The 18,275-nt window shown below is 43.8% G+C and overlaps 2 protein-coding genes across 8 annotated transcripts in view; both read right to left on the bottom strand.

Annotated features, from left to right (window-relative positions):
* Positions 1–1,248: 1,248 nt before the first annotated feature.
* Positions 1,249–5,150, bottom strand: NDUFA11 (NADH:ubiquinone oxidoreductase subunit A11). The gene is made up of 4 exons (XM_075776438.1): positions 5,003–5,150; positions 4,759–4,851; positions 2,263–2,385; positions 1,249–1,442 (listed from the first exon to the last, which is right to left on the bottom strand). The coding sequence occupies exons 1-4, from the start codon at positions 5,082–5,084 to the stop codon at positions 1,330–1,332; spliced, it is 411 nt and encodes a 136-aa protein (XP_075632553.1). The 5' UTR covers positions 5,085–5,150; the 3' UTR covers positions 1,249–1,329.
* A 2,238-nt stretch (positions 5,151–7,388) lies between these two features.
* Positions 7,389–18,275, bottom strand: part of RANBP3 (RAN binding protein 3) — a 49,476-nt gene continuing 38,589 nt past the window's right edge. For 3 of the 7 annotated variants that reach the window (XM_075776422.1, XM_075776426.1, XM_075776424.1), the window contains 6 exons: positions 17,436–17,538; positions 16,407–16,531; positions 14,705–14,825; positions 13,963–14,105; positions 11,999–12,179; positions 9,505–11,055 (listed from right to left, as the gene is read on the bottom strand). In XM_075776422.1, the coding sequence (XP_075632537.1) occupies positions 11,012–11,055; positions 11,999–12,179; positions 13,963–14,105; positions 14,705–14,825; positions 16,407–16,531; positions 17,436–17,538 (717 nt within the window). In that variant the 3' untranslated portion in view covers positions 9,505–11,011. Of the gene's footprint in view, positions 11,056–11,998; positions 12,180–13,962; positions 14,106–14,704; positions 14,826–16,406; positions 16,532–17,435; positions 17,539–18,275 lie in introns of all 7 variants that reach the window. The other 4 variants (XM_075776423.1, XM_075776429.1, XM_075776427.1 and 1 more) reach the window with 3 other exon arrangements.

Raw genomic sequence — 18,275 nt, 5'->3', positions numbered from 1 at the left:
GGTGGATAAGGAATTGGCTGGATGGTCGCACTTAAAAGAGTTGCGGTCAGCAGCTCGATGTCCAAGTGGACACCAGTGATGAGTGGCGTTCCTCAGGGGTCGGTACTGGGACCAGCACTGTTCAACATCTTTGTTGGTGACATGGACAGTGGCCTCAGCAAGTTTGCCGATGACACCAACCTGTGTGGTGGGTCGACACACTGGAGGGAAGGGATGCCATCCAGAGGGACCTGGACAGGCTGGAGAGGTGGGCCCATGCAAACCGCATGAAGTTCAACAAGGCCAAGTGCAAGGTCCTGCACATGGGTGGGGGCAATCCCAAGCACAACTCCAGGCTGGGCAGAGAATGGATGGACAGCAGCCCTGAGGAGAAGGACTTGGGAGTGTTTAGGGGATGAGAATTTCACCATGACCCAGCAATGTGCACTTGCAGCCCAGAAAGCCAACCGTGTCCTGGGCTGCATCCCCAGCAGCGTGACCAGCAGGTCAAGGGAGGGGATTCTGCCCCTCTGCTCTGCTGAGATCCCCTTGCAGTGCTGTGTCCAGCTCTGGGGTCCCCAGGACAAGAAGGACATGGAGCTGTTGGAATGAGTCCAGAGGAGGCCACGGAGATGATCCGAGGGCTGGAGCACCTCTGCTATGGAGACAGGCTGGGAGAGTTGGGGTTGTTCAGCCTGGAGAAGAGAAGGCTGCGGGGAGACCTTAGAGCCCCTTCCAGGCCCTGCAGGGGCTCCAGGAAAGCTGGAGAGGGGCTGGTGACAGGGGCAGGGAGTGACAGGCCAAGGGGAATGGCCTGAAGCTGCAGGAGGGGAGATGGAGATGAGATCTGAGGAAGAAATTCTTCCCTGTGAGGGTGCTGAGGCCCTGGCCCAGGTTGCCCAGAGAAGCTGCGGCTGCCCCTGGCTCCCTGGCAGTGGTCAAGGCCAGGTTGGATGGGGCTTTGGGCAACCTGGGCTAGTGGAGGGTGTCCCTGCCCGTGGGAACTGGATGGGCTGTGAGGTCCCTTCCAACCCAAACCAGGCTGGGATTCTATGGAATTACAGGAACAACAACTAAAATACCAGACTGACAACAGTAATTGTACCCCTCAAGCTTGCACACGTAATAGAGACACGGAGGCAAAGTGACTTGTGCACGAAAACCAAATCTCAGCAGGAGCAGCAGATCGAAGCTTCCTCTCCAATGGCTCCACTGTTTTTGCATCTCAGCCCCAACAGGCAGACGATGTCAAAATTTTGTGACAACTGCTGATTTGACAGTATCTTTATTACACAATGTCTTATTACATACAGCACTGAAAAGACAACTCACAGCGAGGAAAGGCTACATCTACAGCTTGGGAGGTCCCGTCAGCCTCCAGCCCTCCTTGTTACCTATCTTCATCAGAGCAGCAGTAATTCCAAACCCCAAACATGCAGTGGTGCCAGTCATGTAACTGTGAGCTGGAAAAAACAAATCAAACCATAAAAGATCTGTTAGGGCACAAGTACTATACGGCAGATCTCGACAGACTCTGCAATTTTTCCGTGAGCTGCTCATAGTCCCTTGACTATCAGTAACGTCGTTTGCCAAGAAAAAACAGAAAAGTGACTCTTTTTTTTTTTTTTTTACATTTTCTCATGCTTTTAGCTTGCAGTTTGAAGTATCAATTTCTATAATCCACCACCCCATCTCCTTACACAGGCAATCTTAAATTGTGTATTTCAGTGACGAAAACAACAATCACTGCTTCGAACTCTCATCCCATCTTTAACGCTGAGTTTGAAAACGCCTACAGACAACAGAGCCGTATAAATATCTGCAGGAGCTAACCTAGCCTGACAAGATGCCATAGCAGCAACAGCAGGAAGATACAGCTTGTCCCTCAGAGATCATGAAGAATTCACAAAGCAGATGACATTGTTTTCTGTGTAAAATAAATCACGTTTGTTGCCAAGAAAACATGGATTCCCACAACTACATCCTTCATACGCTGCAATTTCACGTTATTACTGGTAGTTATAATTGGCAGTACTGGGCCAGCTCTGTTTTCATTCTGTAAATCAGCTTGATGTTCTCTCTGGACTCCTTCTGTGGCAGTACGTATTTTAGCAGAGCTGCACAGTGGAGCGCCAACAAAAGTGACAGGAAACGGAATTCACATGCCGAGATGAATCTTTACCAAATACACCTGACATCAAGATTATTTTACATTTTTCCCTAATAGAAAGTTTTCTAAAACAAGAGAGGGCTTATTTCATTACAGGCATTATCCACATTTACCTCTTGCACCTAAGACAGCTCCTGTTGCGCAGCCTCCTATGAAATAGTTCAAGGGATCGTCCGGTTCCTCTCGGATTTGGGCACTGAGGCAGGTAGTTACGCCAAACACAGCTCCCAGTGTAGCTGTAAACAAGAGGTATAAAACCAAAACAAAACCCCTCAAGGACCTGACAATAACGTACATACAAAGTACAACTCTGAGACACGGCGTGCCGTACAACAGTTCCTCTGGGAGAAGAGAGGAAAACGAAGACGCATCTGCTTTTGGTTACCCTGGGGCATCGTATCCTACCATCGTATGGTGAGACTCGGCATTCTGCAAGTCCCGTTCGGTTCCTTCTGGAACCTCCCCTGGCCCAGCCACCTCTGTGCCATGCAGGTCCTGCGCAAACAGGTCCAGCTCGGCCGTTCACTGGCTCCCCAGGAACCCTGCGCCGTGCCAGCACACAAGGCAGGTGCGTTCCAACGGCTGCGGACAAAAGCCACCGCACCCAGCCCGGTTATTAGCTCAGACTTAATAAGACCCCCTCCAGATGAGGCAATGGGGCAGCCCCCAAACAGCCAGGGGTAAGAGAAGGGAGAAGCAGGTTTCTCTGCAGAACATTCTCCCAGGGTGCAGGGGATAGCAGAGCTCTGTTTGGGCTCTGGCTGAAGCTCAGTTCACGACTCCCTGTGAACCCAGTCGCAGGGATTCAGGCGGAGAAACCGGGATGGCTCTGCTCTCATTAAGGTCGGTTTGTCCCGGCACTTCGCTCCTCGGCCTGCCCAGGGCTTGCAAGGACTTTTGGACAGTAGAAAAATGGACTGTGTTTGTAATTATTTTGTAAACTGATCTGGATTTTGTAAACTGATTTCATACATAGAATTAAGAAATTGCAAAGTAGCATTGTCTTGTCCACTGAATTACATACCTCATCCCATCAGACCCTGTATCTATGTAACTGAAAAATTTGCAAATAGCTGTGTCAAGCTATTTGACACAGGTTTTCTTTGTGATACAAGTTCTTGATCATGAAATGTGAAACTGGCTACCAGGCACCATCTGCAGATTTCAATTAATTTTTCTTGGGAACAACAAAAATGTCCAGGATAAAAATTTTCCATCTCTATGGTAAACTAGTAAACCACAAGCTCATGTCAGAAACCTCTGCTGTTTTTCAGCAGAAAATGCAATTATGCTGATCCTAAAGTCAACTGAAAAGACCACTGAAGAAACAAAACTCACAGACTAAGGGCTGTATTTCAGCTTCCCTGCTCGGACCGAGGAGTCTGTAGGTAAAACACACAGACGGCTGCAGACCACAAGTTCTGGCCCCTTACCAGCGGGCAGGATAAGCCCTTCCTCAGGTGTGAGAACTGGTGAGAAGATCCAATACACTGGTTTAGGATTACCGGATTTACTGAAATCATAATTGGTTACATTATCTGGTCCATTATAATGACCTTTTATGGCTCGACTCCTTACAGGAGATTCCAGGTCCTGTGTTAGAGCTGATCAACTTAAAAACGCAGATCTGGACCCTCCAGTTCAGAGCACGAGTGCACAGGGAGAAACAAAGGTGACATCAGCCATTAAGGGAGACTGAAAAACAAGAAGAGTTTGGCGAGAAGAAAACTGTGCACTTGGCCATGGGGCTGGGGGAGCTTCAGCCTTGCAGATCTGCACCTTGCACCTGGACAGCTGCCTCCGTTCCCTGCTTGTCCCTCCAGTGTCCACTTTCTCTTCCAAAGCACAAACAATTCAAGGCAACTGCATAGTTTCTTCTTAGCTATACAGCACGATGAGAAAACCTCCACATTTATTTTCCTTTTGCCATCAAAAACATTGCGTTAGCTCTTCAACAAGCATGACTTATTGTGTGTAATGCCTAAATATATGAAGTAAAAAAATAAGTTTGGTCCCAGTATACTTTTGTCCACAAACTAACTGTGCTGCAAACACTGCAAATACACACCTTTTACTTCAGATCGCAAAACACGTGCTACCAAAACTTCAAATACAGAACATGTCTTTAAATAAAGAACGCGGGAGGCAGAGACTGCCTCAGATGCATCTTCAGCCTGAGCTGACACGGCTCTTCTGTCTCAAGTGTTAATCCAGGAGTTACTTTTGCCATCACCCATATGACTACTGCTATTACATTATCCGGCAGAAAATGTTATCCGCGTATGAATAACTTCTATTCTAGTACGATCTGACATACAAATAAGCGGTGTGCTGGAGGAAATACAGCAAAAGGAAACACCAGCTGTAAAGCTTTGCACTTACTTCTTTCAAGTCACTTTAGCACTATGGCTCCTGGCTTCCATCCTCACAATAACTACCTGCCTCCGAGGGCGCCGAGGAGCACAGCCAGCCCATCCCCAGCACAAAGGTGAAGGCGGAGGCCGAACCAGGCGGCCTCACCGGAGCTGCCCGTGCCGGGGCAGAGCAGGGCGGCCCCGGGGACCGGCCCGACCCGGCAGCGGGGACACACGGCGGCCCCGGGCCCTTACCCATGGTGACGGTGTCCGTGGCTGCCATCTGCAAGGCGGCCAGGGCCGAGCTGGGCTGCAGCAGTATAATGCGGTAAGCCGTCCCCACCAAGCCTGCAATACAGGACGGAGTCAGTCAGCGCGGCCCCGGCCGGCGGTGCCCGCGCTCCCGCCGTCAAGCCCGGGCCGGGCCGCCGGCACCTGCCGGTAACGCTCCGGGACCCCCCGGGCCCCTCAGCCGCGGCCCCCCGCCCCCGATCCTCACCCGCGGCGGCGCCGACCCGGGTGGTGAGCCAGGTGCGGCGCGGGCACTCCTCGCCCTCGGGGCCGTCCAAGTACCCCGCCATGGCGCCGCAAGGGCACGGCCGCCAGCACCGCCGGGCTCTCGCGAGAGGGGAGGACGGGGACAGCACCGCCCCGCCATGGCCGCGCCGCCCTCTTCGCCCGGCGGCGGGCGGGGACCGGGGCCTGCGGAGAGCCGGATCTGTCGGGGCCTGGGTCTGCCGGGGCCTGCGGGGCGCCGGGTCTGCCGGGGTCGGGGCCTGCGGGGCGCCGGGTCTGGCAGGGCCGGGGCCTCCCCCGGCGGTGCACAGGCCGTACGCTCTCGTTCGGCGTTTCCTGCGGTCTGTGCCGCGGCTCCCGCTGGCAGGTTCCGCCCGTACCCTCGGAAATCCTTCAGATAAAGAATTGTAATTCATGTGTTCAGCTCATCCCCCGCCCGTGGCTCTGCAGTCGCTTTCCGATGGTGCAGCCCTGTGTCTGGTCGCTCTGGCCCTTTCATTTTCCAATGCCGGCTGTTCTGTGGTGGTTTGACAGGTTTTTACAGCTTTTTTTTTTTTTTTGCATCAGGGCTATATTTGTAGATAAATACTATTTGGATTATTTTTTATGAATTTTCAAGGACTCTAATTCTCTAGCTATCTCTGTATACTGTTACATTTGTATCTCCCTTTTTTCCTTCTGAAATAATGATATTCTGACACACTTGGGCCACCCTCTACTGCAGGCTGTACTGTAGGTGTTTCTTTTTCCAGTTCTGTTCGCTAATAAAAACCTTCAACAGCTGACCACCCTGCTTCCTCAGCAGTATCCCTGCAAGCCCTGCTCCCCAGCATTGAAATAACTCCAACTGAATGGAAGACAGCCATAACCAGATTGACGCTTAGCTCAGGCTAAGCTACTTCTCTTTCCCCTTTATGTGAAAAAGCCTATGAAATATTTTATTTGTGTATTTCCCAATCATGGTGGAGGGCCCCCAGCACCGGCTGCTCCTCCCCACGGTACCCAAGAAACAGCCATTGGTCACCAGCGCCTCTAACTACTCCCCACACCCCTAGTGCGGCACGGCCAGCAGCGTATGGAAGTCATTAAGCCTTGCATAGGGACAGAGTTAATTTTCTTCATAGCAGCTGACTTAGGAAGAGAATAATGTTGACAACACACTGATGCTTTAGTTGCTGCCAAGCAGTCAAGGCCTTCTCAGCTTTTCATACAGGCCTGCCAACGAGAAGGCGAGGTGGGGACACAGCCAGGACAGCTGACCCAAGCCAGCCACAGGGATATTCCATACCATATGACGTCATGTTCTGTATAGAACCGAGGGTTGGCCAGGAGGTGGGGCAGCTCAGGAACTAGCTGAGCATCAGCTTCAGGTAAGTAACATTACTCTTAAAACACTAGCTTTACACCAAATATTTTATGATTAACCATAGACTATGGCTACAAACACACTAGCTAATAGAGTATTATTTCCCTTAACTGTTAAATGGGGGAGCAATTTGCCATTGTACTATGAGCTGCAAATAACTTTGTTTCCTTCTACCTCTAACTTTTTAGAAATGCGGAACCACCCACCAGCAAGTCAAACCATCTCCCCATCCTCCTCTTCCCAGAGCTGTTTATGGCCTTAATCAATAGACCTCCTGTCTGCTTCTAAACTCACTCCCCAAACTCTCCGGGAGCAGAAACAGGAATTGTATCTTGTCTGCAAAACAGACTACACCGGTGAGCGACTCTCCAGTGGCCGATATAAAAAGCATTTCCCGTGTGCAGTCAGTCCAGGCTGCGGCTTGGCACAGACCGCCCAGCTAACGGGTACCAGCAGCAACATCCTCCAGTGGGGCTGGACACCTCCCGTCTCTTGAACAGGATGACACCAAATACGACATCGCTACTTCACTCTTCCTAGGTTTCCTTAGGAGCTGACGGCAAGCCACCAGAATTCAACCAGGGATGGCTCCTTTAGTTCCCAGATCTCCTTAGAAAAGGCATTCCCTGCCCACCCTGGCAACAGAATTACGAGCGTTCTTGATGACAAGGTCAGCTTCCATATCTTTAAGCCCTTGAAAGGAAACTCTGAATACTACCTTTAAACAAGAGACTTACAGAAATTATCTTGGAGCATTTCTTTGCAAGGTACCTGTACCAAAACAGAGGAGACAGGAATTAAGATTGACTAGTTTAGCAATTCTTAGCGCCTCTGTGGCTCCGTGCTAATCCTCACAGGGGGAAAAAAAAAAGATTACCCTGGAAAATTAAAATACCTTTCTAAGATTCTGTCTGAGTTTATCTACTACCCACATGATGGACTCTAGAGTTCAGTTTAAGCATGTCAGTGCACAGAAAGACCAAAGAACAAGGGGAGAAAAGCACACAGTGAAAAGTCAGTTTAATGACATCTTGCATGACAAATTATGGCAATTATCATAATTGGAATTCCTAAAACTAGAGAAGATTATGGGGAAACATGGTAAATTTTCAAATATGCAACATGTTTCTAGAAAGGAAATAAACCATTTTCTACACTCACTGGGAAAACAAGAGGCCAAACTGCAGAATGGGACACGTTAGGAACAGTCATTTAATGGCAGCAATACCTAAGCAATGGAATCGATACCTCCGTGACCAGGAAACTGGGAGAGTCGTTACAGAGTTGGGGTTTTATTCCTGCAGGCTTCTAGCGATCTGGCCATCCGCCCAGCCTGGTTTCAGTGGAGGGCTGCTGAGGACTGGCTTATTTAGATCTTTCCCTGCCCTGTCTTCTCTGAAGGAGTGCATCATGCACCGGGAACGGGACTACAGAAAGATGTTGTAACCACACAGTTTCTTACCTTAATGTCTGTATTTCCTGTGGATGTAATCTTATGGATAAGAGGTTTACTTCTTGTTTTAGTAACACCACCATTCTTGCAACATTTTCCTCATCAAATGTGCTCAACTTTATTATATTCTTCAGTATCTTTTTTTTTTCCCCCCTGGAAAATTTGAAAGGCTGTGCCCACATCAGTCAAGATACACAGTAATTGCTAACAACATCCCTACGTTAACAACAGACCTAAGAGCAAAGATGCAGCAGGAGGGTGGTGCAAGCAGAAGATTGTTGTAAGGCAGCAAACCCGGTCATCAACAGCCATGGCCAGCACAGGAAATACAGCACAGGGCTCGGGGTGTTATGTTTGCTTGTTTTCTGATAAAAGTTTTAATGTAGTTCATACGTACATTTTGATATGACAGTCTTACATAAATCTTTCAAAACACATGGGTATTATCTGGCTTTACCTGTCTCTAGTTTACTAAGGCTTAAAGCAGAGAGTGAAAGAAGAGTTTTGCTTTGGCCTAACACATCTTGTTGGGCAGGGCAGGAACTCCATCTATGGCCAGTTCTGTTAGCAGGTCGCACTAATATCTTCCTCTTCACTATAAACATATATGCAAAGCTTACAGCTGAAATAAAATTTGAATCAGTAAATAATTGCCAGATTTTTTAGAATGCTGTAGGTGATTGTGTATCACCACTAAACCCCAGAGCAAGCATGCTTATTCCATTTTTCTGGATCTTCATGCACCATCAATTTCGTTTTAGGTAAAGCACCTCAAAGTGAGACTCTGCATAGACCCCATGGAGCTTGGGCCCAGGAAATAACGCCTGCTGCTCCACAAGTCCTGCTGACCAGGACACCTTATTAATCTTCTTTATGCTGACAACAAGCAGCTTTATGCTGCAAGGCTGTGTGAAAAGAGGAGTTTAAATCTGAGTATCTCAGTGTAAAAAGATCAAGATCCAAAATGCAGATCACTTATTTGAAAATACAGAAGTTCCCCAGACCTCGTGACACAGAAATTGTGTGGGTGGGCATTAGGAAACATGCTATGCATCTGCTAACGAGCTGCGTGAGAAGGGGTGCGCATCAATAGGTTTGTGCAGGGTTAAAAACCCCCATAACTCTAAGGAGAAAAAAAAACCCCAAAATGCAAAAAAGCACGAGCAGACAACCCAGAGAGATCACAAATGCAGTGGCACAGCTGATCATTAGCCCTTTTCGCTCCCTGGAAAAGCAACCCAAGATGTTCCTCCAACCAGCTATCAAGAAAAGCAAAGCAACCCCTGCCCCAACAGCTTAAGTCTCCAACCGTGGTTAACAATGGACAACAGGCAGAATGAAACACATTCGACTGACAGTGAAGAAAAGTGTGTTTCATTAAAATAGAGGCAATAAGGACTGTTTTGCTATTTGAATAATTTCAAAGTTGCTTTAGTGCTACGACCTGGGGTTTCATTTTCAATTCATGCTACAGTAAATGCTTCTTCCCCTTTAATTTTCTTTTAAGTGGTGCATTTTAGGTCTCCTTAACCTACAGGAGAAAGAGCAAGCAAGTGAGAAATTATCTATCAGTAAACTATTTATAAAGGAAATAGAACAGTTTGGGGAATTTACAGGGAAAGTGACCTGGTCACTGTTCTTAGTGACTACCAAATTCCAACTTTGCTGGACAAGAATATACCATATGTTTTAATAACAAAATAAAACTCAACTTTCACACAAAAGGCCCAAATTATTAGAAAACATCCAAAGCAAAAAGTGAATTACGGTTACAGTAGGAGTACTTCAGAATTACACACAGGAAAACACATTCTTTCTTTTATTTTGGTGGAACAGAATACAATATCCTTCAGCCCAAACTATTCGAAGCTGGCAATATTACCTTTTTCTTCATGCTGCAAGACTTCAGGAAACAGAACAGGGACAGGAAGGGTTAGAAGTTAATTTTCTATTTAAGGCTGTTAATTCAGCAAGATATTTAAAAATGTACTCAACTTTAAGCATGAATAGTTGCATTGACTTCAGTAAGATTATTCACATGTAGTAAGTCAGGCAAGTGCTTAAATGGCTTGTTGAATCAAGCCATTAAATGAGAGCTGCTTTATTATACAGATTTATTTTAATGGCTGACGGAGCTCATTACATGAGCCTATTTTAGTCTTCCAAGGGCTAACAGCTGTTTCCTCATCAACTTTTCTGAAGGTGTAACCTGTATGCCTCCTACACTTTACTGTAGCCACAGAAATATATCATTTTCTAAGAAAAATTGTATGCAACATCTATTATATATAGTGGCTTAGCTCTCCCTTAAATAGTAACAGAAAAGAACAGTACAAAACAATAGTTTCACTTTTTCAACAGACAAGAGCATCTTATTGAAAAACTAAAATAAAAAAGTATCACCACAATATAAATCCCCAAATAACAATAATGAAATGGGAAGAAAGAAAAGGATTTAGCAAAACGTCCTGTAGACTTTAAAGTCTCTTATTACCGCATTAAAAAAGCTTTTCTGGTGAACCACAATGTTTTGTTTCTCTCTGTTTACAAACCCACTAGACAGGGAACAACAGTGTCCACAACCTACGTTGGGATTAAAAGGTAAAAATATAATCTGTCCCATCTGCAGTCCAAAAAGAGAATGAACCCAAAAGGGCAGTCAGTGAGTGTAGGAACTGGTGAGGACACAGTTTCCCTGCAAGTGGCAGAAACTCGTAAGGGAGAGTAGGGGTTATGAAAGCAGAATTCAAGTTGGAACAGTGTCGGAAAGTTCTATCTTGGAGGCCTGCAAGACATGAACTACTGAAGAAACAGTCAAAAGGTCCCAATGAAAAGCTGTGACAAGCTGTAATGTGCCATTTCAATTACAAGGATGAGGGGAAATGTTTGTTGTTTTTGTTGGTGTTTTTTTGTTGGGGGTTTTTTTTTTTTTTGCTCATCAATATGATGAGCTTTCACGTCCCAAACCACATTCAGGTAGTTTCCAAGTCTGCTTTTTTTGTGTGGAATCTACTGATCCAGACCAAAAAACCAAACAAACAGAACAGGGATGCACAGTTCTTAAGTCCTGGAGCCTTCCAACACTGCCTGAAATAATAGCTGGCCTGGGGTATCCAGAGATGCCTGCAAGATGGTGTTCATAGCAGCCTTGCAAGCAGATCGGCTCACATCTGCTATGTGCTGCCAACGTTCTGCCCATCACCTTCCTCATTAGGACCTGAAACAAACAAAGCAGTTCTTTGTCATAAGAAATCTCTTGTTTCTTGCCTTACAATAAGAGACTCTACCTGAGAAGGCTACAGAAGTCTCAAATTCAGGATTCCAGTGACAGACAAGAACTGTAGAGTTCTCCCTCCCCCACCCCTTACATCTTCCTTCTCCAGATTAAGTTCTGTCCACTCCAGAACTTTGTTCTTGACTAATTTGGCTTGGGGATCCCCGTAGCATCCCAGAACCTAAACACTCAAGTTTCCAGCCTCTTCAATCCACTCACTACTTTTGTTTACATTCATTTCTTTTTTTTTTTCCCCTGCAGTGAATAAGGATAGAGGACTGGTCTCTGTCAAAGATGGGATGTTGTAAGCCGTAAGGAAGCAAAACACAGAGGATTCCCAAGTGAAGAGTATAGAAGGAAGCCTTCCTCAAACTGAAGACTCATGCTTTTTTAAAATTATGTTCTCCTCATGTACAACAAAATTAATTACATTCTTTCCGTGCCCCATTTTAAACCTTCTGATTTCCAAATAGCACACTACTCAAGGGTCAGTCTGGATCCTGCCTGCTGAAAGTAGCCCAAGACAGTCTTCTTGGGGCACGTGCAACCCTCGGCCATGCTGAAGAAAAAATGCAACTCACAACCCCTTAAAAATCTCATAAACAAAGCTAGAACTAATTGAAGCACAGATAACCTCTGCTAAACTGACACTAACTCAGATGGAAGCAGCACAGAGGACATTTTACTAGTTTGGAGAAGTAGCAAGAAACAGTTGCATTCAAAAAGGCAATTCATGCAATGAGTCTTATTCCAGACACACCTGTGAGAAGTAACAGGCCAGAAGTACATCTATAATACAGAACTACAGAGAGGACAGTCTGCTTTAAAGAACAACAGAGAAAGATGTATGGAAAAAAGAGGAAATTCCATTATCTTTCTTGCTTACCAGTTCCAACAGATCCTGAAGGTGCAATGACATCATCATCACTGTCTTCCTCATTTGATTGCGTTACCTCTGGCTCAGGTGCTACATTCTTGACTTCTTGCTCTTGTTCCACTCTACTCCGCAAGGCCAAGATCCGATGGTGTAATGCAGCATACAACTGCCCTGTATCTTTAGAGCTTGCCTACATTTTTTTTTTTAATATTCAGAAACAAGAAAGTGGTGCAAAGAATTAGAATAAAACACTGCTTATGTAATACACACCAGTCATGCCCAATTTCACCATCTACTTTTCAGTTTTCTCATGTAGGGTTTTTCAAGCTAGGTCAGAATGGGTTGTGGTATACACTGCAAGATGCCAGATACACTAAACTTTGATGGTGAGAGTATATTCCTCTCCGCTCAGCATCAACTTTCTCTGGCTAATATAACCAGTACTAGCTGATTTTATATAACCTTCACCCAGGAGTCACACAGCTCTGCTGACACCTCCCAAAAGCTTATGCTAAAAAGATCTTTAATTAAAAAGATTGTCTTGCACAGATTCTTCCAGGTTTGTCAATCACTCAACTTCACATTTTAGTTAATCATAATGAAGTAATTTGTTTCATGAGGCACTGACATAAAGTTGTAGCAGATGGAAGCATTTGTGACAACCTATCCAGGAATCTCTCTCTTACTCTCAAAGGTTAATGGCCACTTCATGCCTTCAATGGAATCAACTTCTAGGCCTACTGAACTAAGTATTTAATGGACATTATTTAAAAGGGAACTCCCTTCGAACACAATGAAACTGTCTTCACTATGTCAATTAACTCCTCATATTAACTACTAATACCATTACTTCAAGTTAACTGTAAGGTAACAATCCCACTTCTCAGATTCTTTCATAAATATTGTTTCCATCCTCCCCATCTGTCACTTAAATCTGTCACCTCTATATTTGCACAATTTCCCTGCAATGAGCTGTAGTTAATAAGTTATTCCATACAAGACACTTTTTATTAACACTAAAATCAACAGTGAATAACCTGATGGCAGATAAACTTTTAAAATCTGGGAAAATGCTGAAAAAACCTTATCCATTAATTTCACTGCTTTTTCTTCATCAATACATACTCAGTATCATTAAGTTCCACTCTGGGACTCCGGATTCCAGTCCTACAAACCCAATGTCACAGGGGAAGCTGACCATTTGTTGCTGTTCTCTTAATTTCTGATCCCTAAGAACACTTAATTCTTTAGCAACCCCTTGTGTACAATCAGTGTAAGCCAAAAGAATGTGTTCAGACCTCTCAAAATCTGTAAGTGCTCTTTGCAGACATTAGAGAATGACCTTTCTTTCTTGCTGACTTTATCTCCCAAGTGTTCTAGTAATTCTAATTGGGATTGCTGTTTCCCCATTTAGCAAGCACAGAAATCATATTCACTGTTCTGCTACTGCTTGGAATACTCTGTATTAAAAGAAAGTCAAAGTTAAAATGTGTTATCCTTAACTACTAACTCAATGTTCTTGACAGATATTGTTTCACTTCCAGTGCGCTCCTATACATCCACCCACACCGTAGATAAGACAATGACAGCCTTCCCATGCTACAAGTTCTGGTAGATCTAATTTTGGTTACATAGAAATCTACAAAATGCCTACTTCCCTTGATAGCAAAAAAATTATTTGCATTAACCTTACACTACAGTTATAGTCTCAGTAGGTGTGGAACAGATCCCATGACTCCATGGTCAACGCTTTGGACAATCTGGCTTCCTAGGACAGCCTTTTATGTGGCATTTCTTCACATCTAGTATGGCTTTTCAGACAAGCAAAGTCTGCCAAGCCCCTAGTCTTCGGGGAGGGTTTGGGGGTAAGGAGGTAGGGTGCAAAGAAGAATGGGAATGTTACCTCAACTACAACTTAAGCAAGCACCAATCTTGGTATGAAGGTTAAGATGTAAACAAAACCCAATACTCACTGATATAAGAAAAACTTTAACTCCCTGGTCCTCTGTATCCATGGCAGTGATCCGGATACTCTTCTCACTGGCTTTATCGATCTGCATCTGAGCCCAGAGCTTGGTATTTAAGATTAACCTGAGACTCCCCTGAGTCCTCATCACTAAAGCCAACATACAAGATTAGTTAGGTGGAAAAAGACGCAACATGAAGCTTAAAACAGCCAAAATGGCTTTTTATTGTGTAAATGTTTAAGTCTCTTTACAAAGAATACTATGGGAAAGCCATTAAAACAGGAATTTTGCCACAACTGCTAATCAGAAGAAAGTAGGCTAATCAAGATTATCAGTCATGTCTAAAGATATTTAGTCTGTACGTTAATACAGAGTCCAGCAGTTGGATCCGAGCTGATAATCTCAGGCTAATGCACATTCCTGCCAGTCTGAACAATCATGCACTATTCAAAGAGACTTCTCCCTCACAAGTACCCCGTCCCAAAAAGCAAAGAGCCCAGATCTGAAGAACATTACCATAAATCTCTAGTCAAATATTCTAGTCGCTAAGTGTAGTGTGCTTTTGTAAGGGGCAGAAGGGGCAGGAACTGGCACATTTACTGCAATAAAAGGATGTGAAAAGGTCCAAACTGCTTCTGAGTTGCTGTAGCTAAGATGTAACCTCAAGTCGATGCTGCTGCGTGCCATGGAAGCATCCTATGAAAACAGGACTGTCATCTAGTACCTCATTTCCCCTGGTTCCTCTTACCCAGCCGAGACTGTAATGTTCCATCATCTGTGGAGGCCATATCATTGAGTCTCAGAAGTCCTCGCCCTCTTTCCACCCAAGACTGAGAGATTTTATCAAATACAAACAGCTTGCACTGAATCTGTAACAGAAAAATATATACACAGTGGTTGACTGAAGTAATAATATATTTCCTATTTAGTCACCTAGAGCTAGTTAAAGAAAATTCAGATTTTATATTGGAATTTTAAACTGTTTATAGCTGTGGAAACCAAAGTACTCCTGTTTTGCAATAAGTTCCTCAAAAATATGCTGTCTGGTTTCCTATGGTTTTATTAACAGACACTATATATTCTTAATGGATACCTGTGTTCAAGATCAAACAACAAGAACAATTTTCAGATGAGGTACAAACTTCCACAGAGGAAACTTACTGTGATAGAGACTGGGTAAGAATTATCTATAGTCTTAAATCAGTCAATTCTTTTAAGTCTTAGGTGCACTTTGCACCACTGAGGCTGATATTTGTTGCTGGGAAGACCCAGCACAATGAAAGCAAAGCAAAATTCTTCCTGTATTAAGGAAGAAAGGATGAACAAACAAAGTTAGCTCATTATTAACTCAAAGCCTGACCCAGAGTCATAAATAAACAAGAGGTATTTTTCCCTGCCTTCCTGGTTCATCAGTTTGAAAAAAGTATGCCTTTTGTACTTTCTCATGGTAGGACTGCTCCTGCTTCCGAGAAAAGCTCCCTTTCTCTTGCCCTGCCAAATATCTCTACTTTATATCCCCCAGGAAGCATCCAGGAGTTTCTGAATTACATAGAAACAGAGAAGTACCAGAACACCTATTTAAAGGCCATTCACGTCTGGTAAAGAGAAGTCCGAGATGACAAACATTACAGATTACTATTTTGTAGGACAAGTGCAACTGATATCCATGCATTAGTTACTGACACAGTGCATCTATCTGGTGTCAGAATAACCCAGCTTGTCCGTAAGAGCAAAAAGCTATCCTTAAAAAAACATAATGCAGTTCAGGTGCTGAGAAACTTAAAGATCTCAAGAAAAAACTATAATTGGAGGACAGAGAGAGGAGGAAAAAATATATATCACTTAGTTTTACATGAAAACCCTGCACATTTTTCTTAAGGACATACTGAAGTTAACAAGCATATTTAAGTTAATGAATAACTACAATGTTAAATAAATCATGATTTAAATGAGAAGTCTAAGTCAGGACTGAATATCCTTCCAAAACGTCACTAATTAAATTAAGTACCTCAAGACATATTCCCAAGTACTGTTTTATGGTTTCTGCTACGCAAGAAAGAAACCAGATTGCTGGCATAATAGTCCACTCTGAGTTTAAAAAATCTTCAGTAGTACAATAATTAAAGAACTTAAAAATACTGAGTTCATTTTCATTTTCTTCAAATAATTCCTCTGCATGACACATAAGCTTTTATGTGATTGATTCAGGAGAGTATGCTTAAGATTTGTCTGGATGGCCCAAACACTAAAGTTTATTCAGAAAGGAGAAATTAAGAAACAACAAAGTAAGGATCTGATAACAAATATCCAAAGTTTGCATTTTAACACGAGAAAATACATTAAAGACATAGAGGATGGCTGAGTTGTAGGGAGTCAGGTGGTGTGCATTCGCTGGACATCCATATGAATCCCCATAAACTCAAAGCTCCTCTATTTTATCCGTTTCTTACCTGCAACACATTACTTTCCGCTTCCTCCCCAGTAATCACTTCTACCTTCGCTAATAAACACTTCCTGGCTGTTGCTTTAGTATAGGCTGCTGCAGACTCTGCCAGTGACTCTGAAACATTATTAGCTGAACAACATTTTGAAAGTTTGAGAATGATTAGCATGTAATTATGTATGATTTATAAAGGTCTCCCAAGTATACCAGAATTTAGAGAATAAAGTACAAAAGACAGACATTAACAGAACATTGGAAAACAGGACTGAAGTTTAAAGCAGAAGTTAAAGCTTGTCTTTTAAGACTTGTTTTAAAAGCACAAGACACAAGGGACAGAGGAGGTAAGTTATTGAAAAATTTTGTCCCTACATACAATATTTCAAAACCTTTGCTAACACATGGAGACCTATGTATCTGTAGGTGCTCTAGCAGTACTGATACTGCCACCAGCTATACAGCTGTGCCTACACTTGTACAGCACAATTCATTTTCCACTTTCATTTTGGCTTGCAAGAGTTCGCTGGAGAAAACCCATAACTCCCAAAATTTCCAGAAAATCTTGCCAATCTAAGGAGTCACAGAAGTCTAGAATCCAGCAAACAGTTCTTGGTTCAAGCAACACATTTGGTGCACCCACTCAATGCAATATACATTTGACTCGGACATTCAGTCACTGGAAGTATAATAGAATTGTTAAAAAACAGTTTGCCTTATTTCTTCTACAGCCTGTAGGTCCAAGTAATTGCTCTGTTAGTTCCCTCTACTTTCATTCTGCCGAAGATACTCCCAATACCACAGAATGACCACGAAAAAAAGACAATGTAGCCTGTACATGTTTAATATTAAAAGACAAAAGGACAAGACACTCCATAGCATCCAGCACATCACCTCCCACTCCTAGCCCATATCTTTAGTTACAGGAGACAGTAACGGCAACATAAAAATGTTATGTTTTCATAAAGTAGCATGATATTGAAAAATTCCATCATTTAAACAGGATTAACTACGATTCCTAAAATAATATTTTGTTTTTCACCTTTCTCTGGTGTGGCTTCCTGAGAAGACGATTCAGACCCCGACTCTGTAGCAGCATTCTCCTTATTACTCTCTGTACTACCCTCATTTGATTTTGGTGGACTCTATTGCAAAAAGAAGAGCAGGTAAACAGAAGAGAGAAAGCATACGCTAATTCTGCAGAACAAGACTAGTGATCAATTACTGAGTGAAGCCCCAGTGTTTACAAACCATACCGCAAAAGAAGAATCCCCCAGCAAAAAGCTATCCTACTACCCCAGCCAAGGAACTGAGTGGAGCATAACCTGAAAACCAGTTCAAATTATTTTCCCCTGAACCAAAACCAAATTTCAACTCTTATTTTGAAGTTATGTTCAAAGCAGCAAACCAATTTCAACTACAGTTCAACCGAAGGCATATTTGACTGAACTCCTTGCTCGGTGGTTGGACAGGTATGAACACACAGCATTATGTGTTTCCCTTTTGTACCAGCAGAGCAGTAAGAACAAGAGTAGGAAACAGCGAGGCACTAGAAGTTATACCTTAGGTTGGTACACAATAAGCAGAGAATTTCCTGAATCATACCTCAGTACTAAGGCAGCTGCCTTACTGCTGGACTCGAAATCCCACCGCTGAGGGGTCACATCACTGACCTTTTCTCAATTTGAAGGACAGCAAACATAAAACACCCTTAAATACTTATATTGAAGAAGCCATTTAAAGCAGCAAGCTGTGCCATGAAGTGCCTGGACTTGAGAACCACGTGCACGACAGAAGGCACTCAAATCTCCTTACGCTGGTAAAGCTTGGCAGGGAAATCCTGGAGAGCGCTGCTGTGGCAGACAATAGCTCATAATGAAAC

The sequence above is a fragment of the Balearica regulorum genome, chromosome 26 (assembly GCF_011004875.1).
Source record: "Balearica regulorum gibbericeps isolate bBalReg1 chromosome 26, bBalReg1.pri, whole genome shotgun sequence".
NCBI lineage: Eukaryota > Metazoa > Chordata > Aves > Gruiformes > Gruidae > Balearica > Balearica regulorum.
Note: the sequence above shows the minus strand (reverse complement) of the source record. Positions and strands in the feature narration are given on the sequence as shown.

What these genes read in the sequence shown, in the direction of transcription:
- NDUFA11 (XM_075776438.1), bottom strand. Translation starts at nt 5,084, where the DNA reads ATGGCGGGGTACTTGGACGGCCCCGAGGGCGAGGAGTGCCCGCGCCGC. An exon ending in CCGGGTCGGCGCCGCCGCGG is followed by an intron (nt 4,852 to 5,002) that starts GTGAGGATCGGG and finishes CCTGTATTGCAG; the next exon opens with GCTTGGTGGGGACGGCTTAC. An exon ending in AGCTGTCTTAGGTGCAAGAG is followed by an intron (nt 1,443 to 2,262) that starts GTAAATGTGGAT and finishes TGTTTTTTCCAG; the next exon opens with CTCACAGTTACATGACTGGC.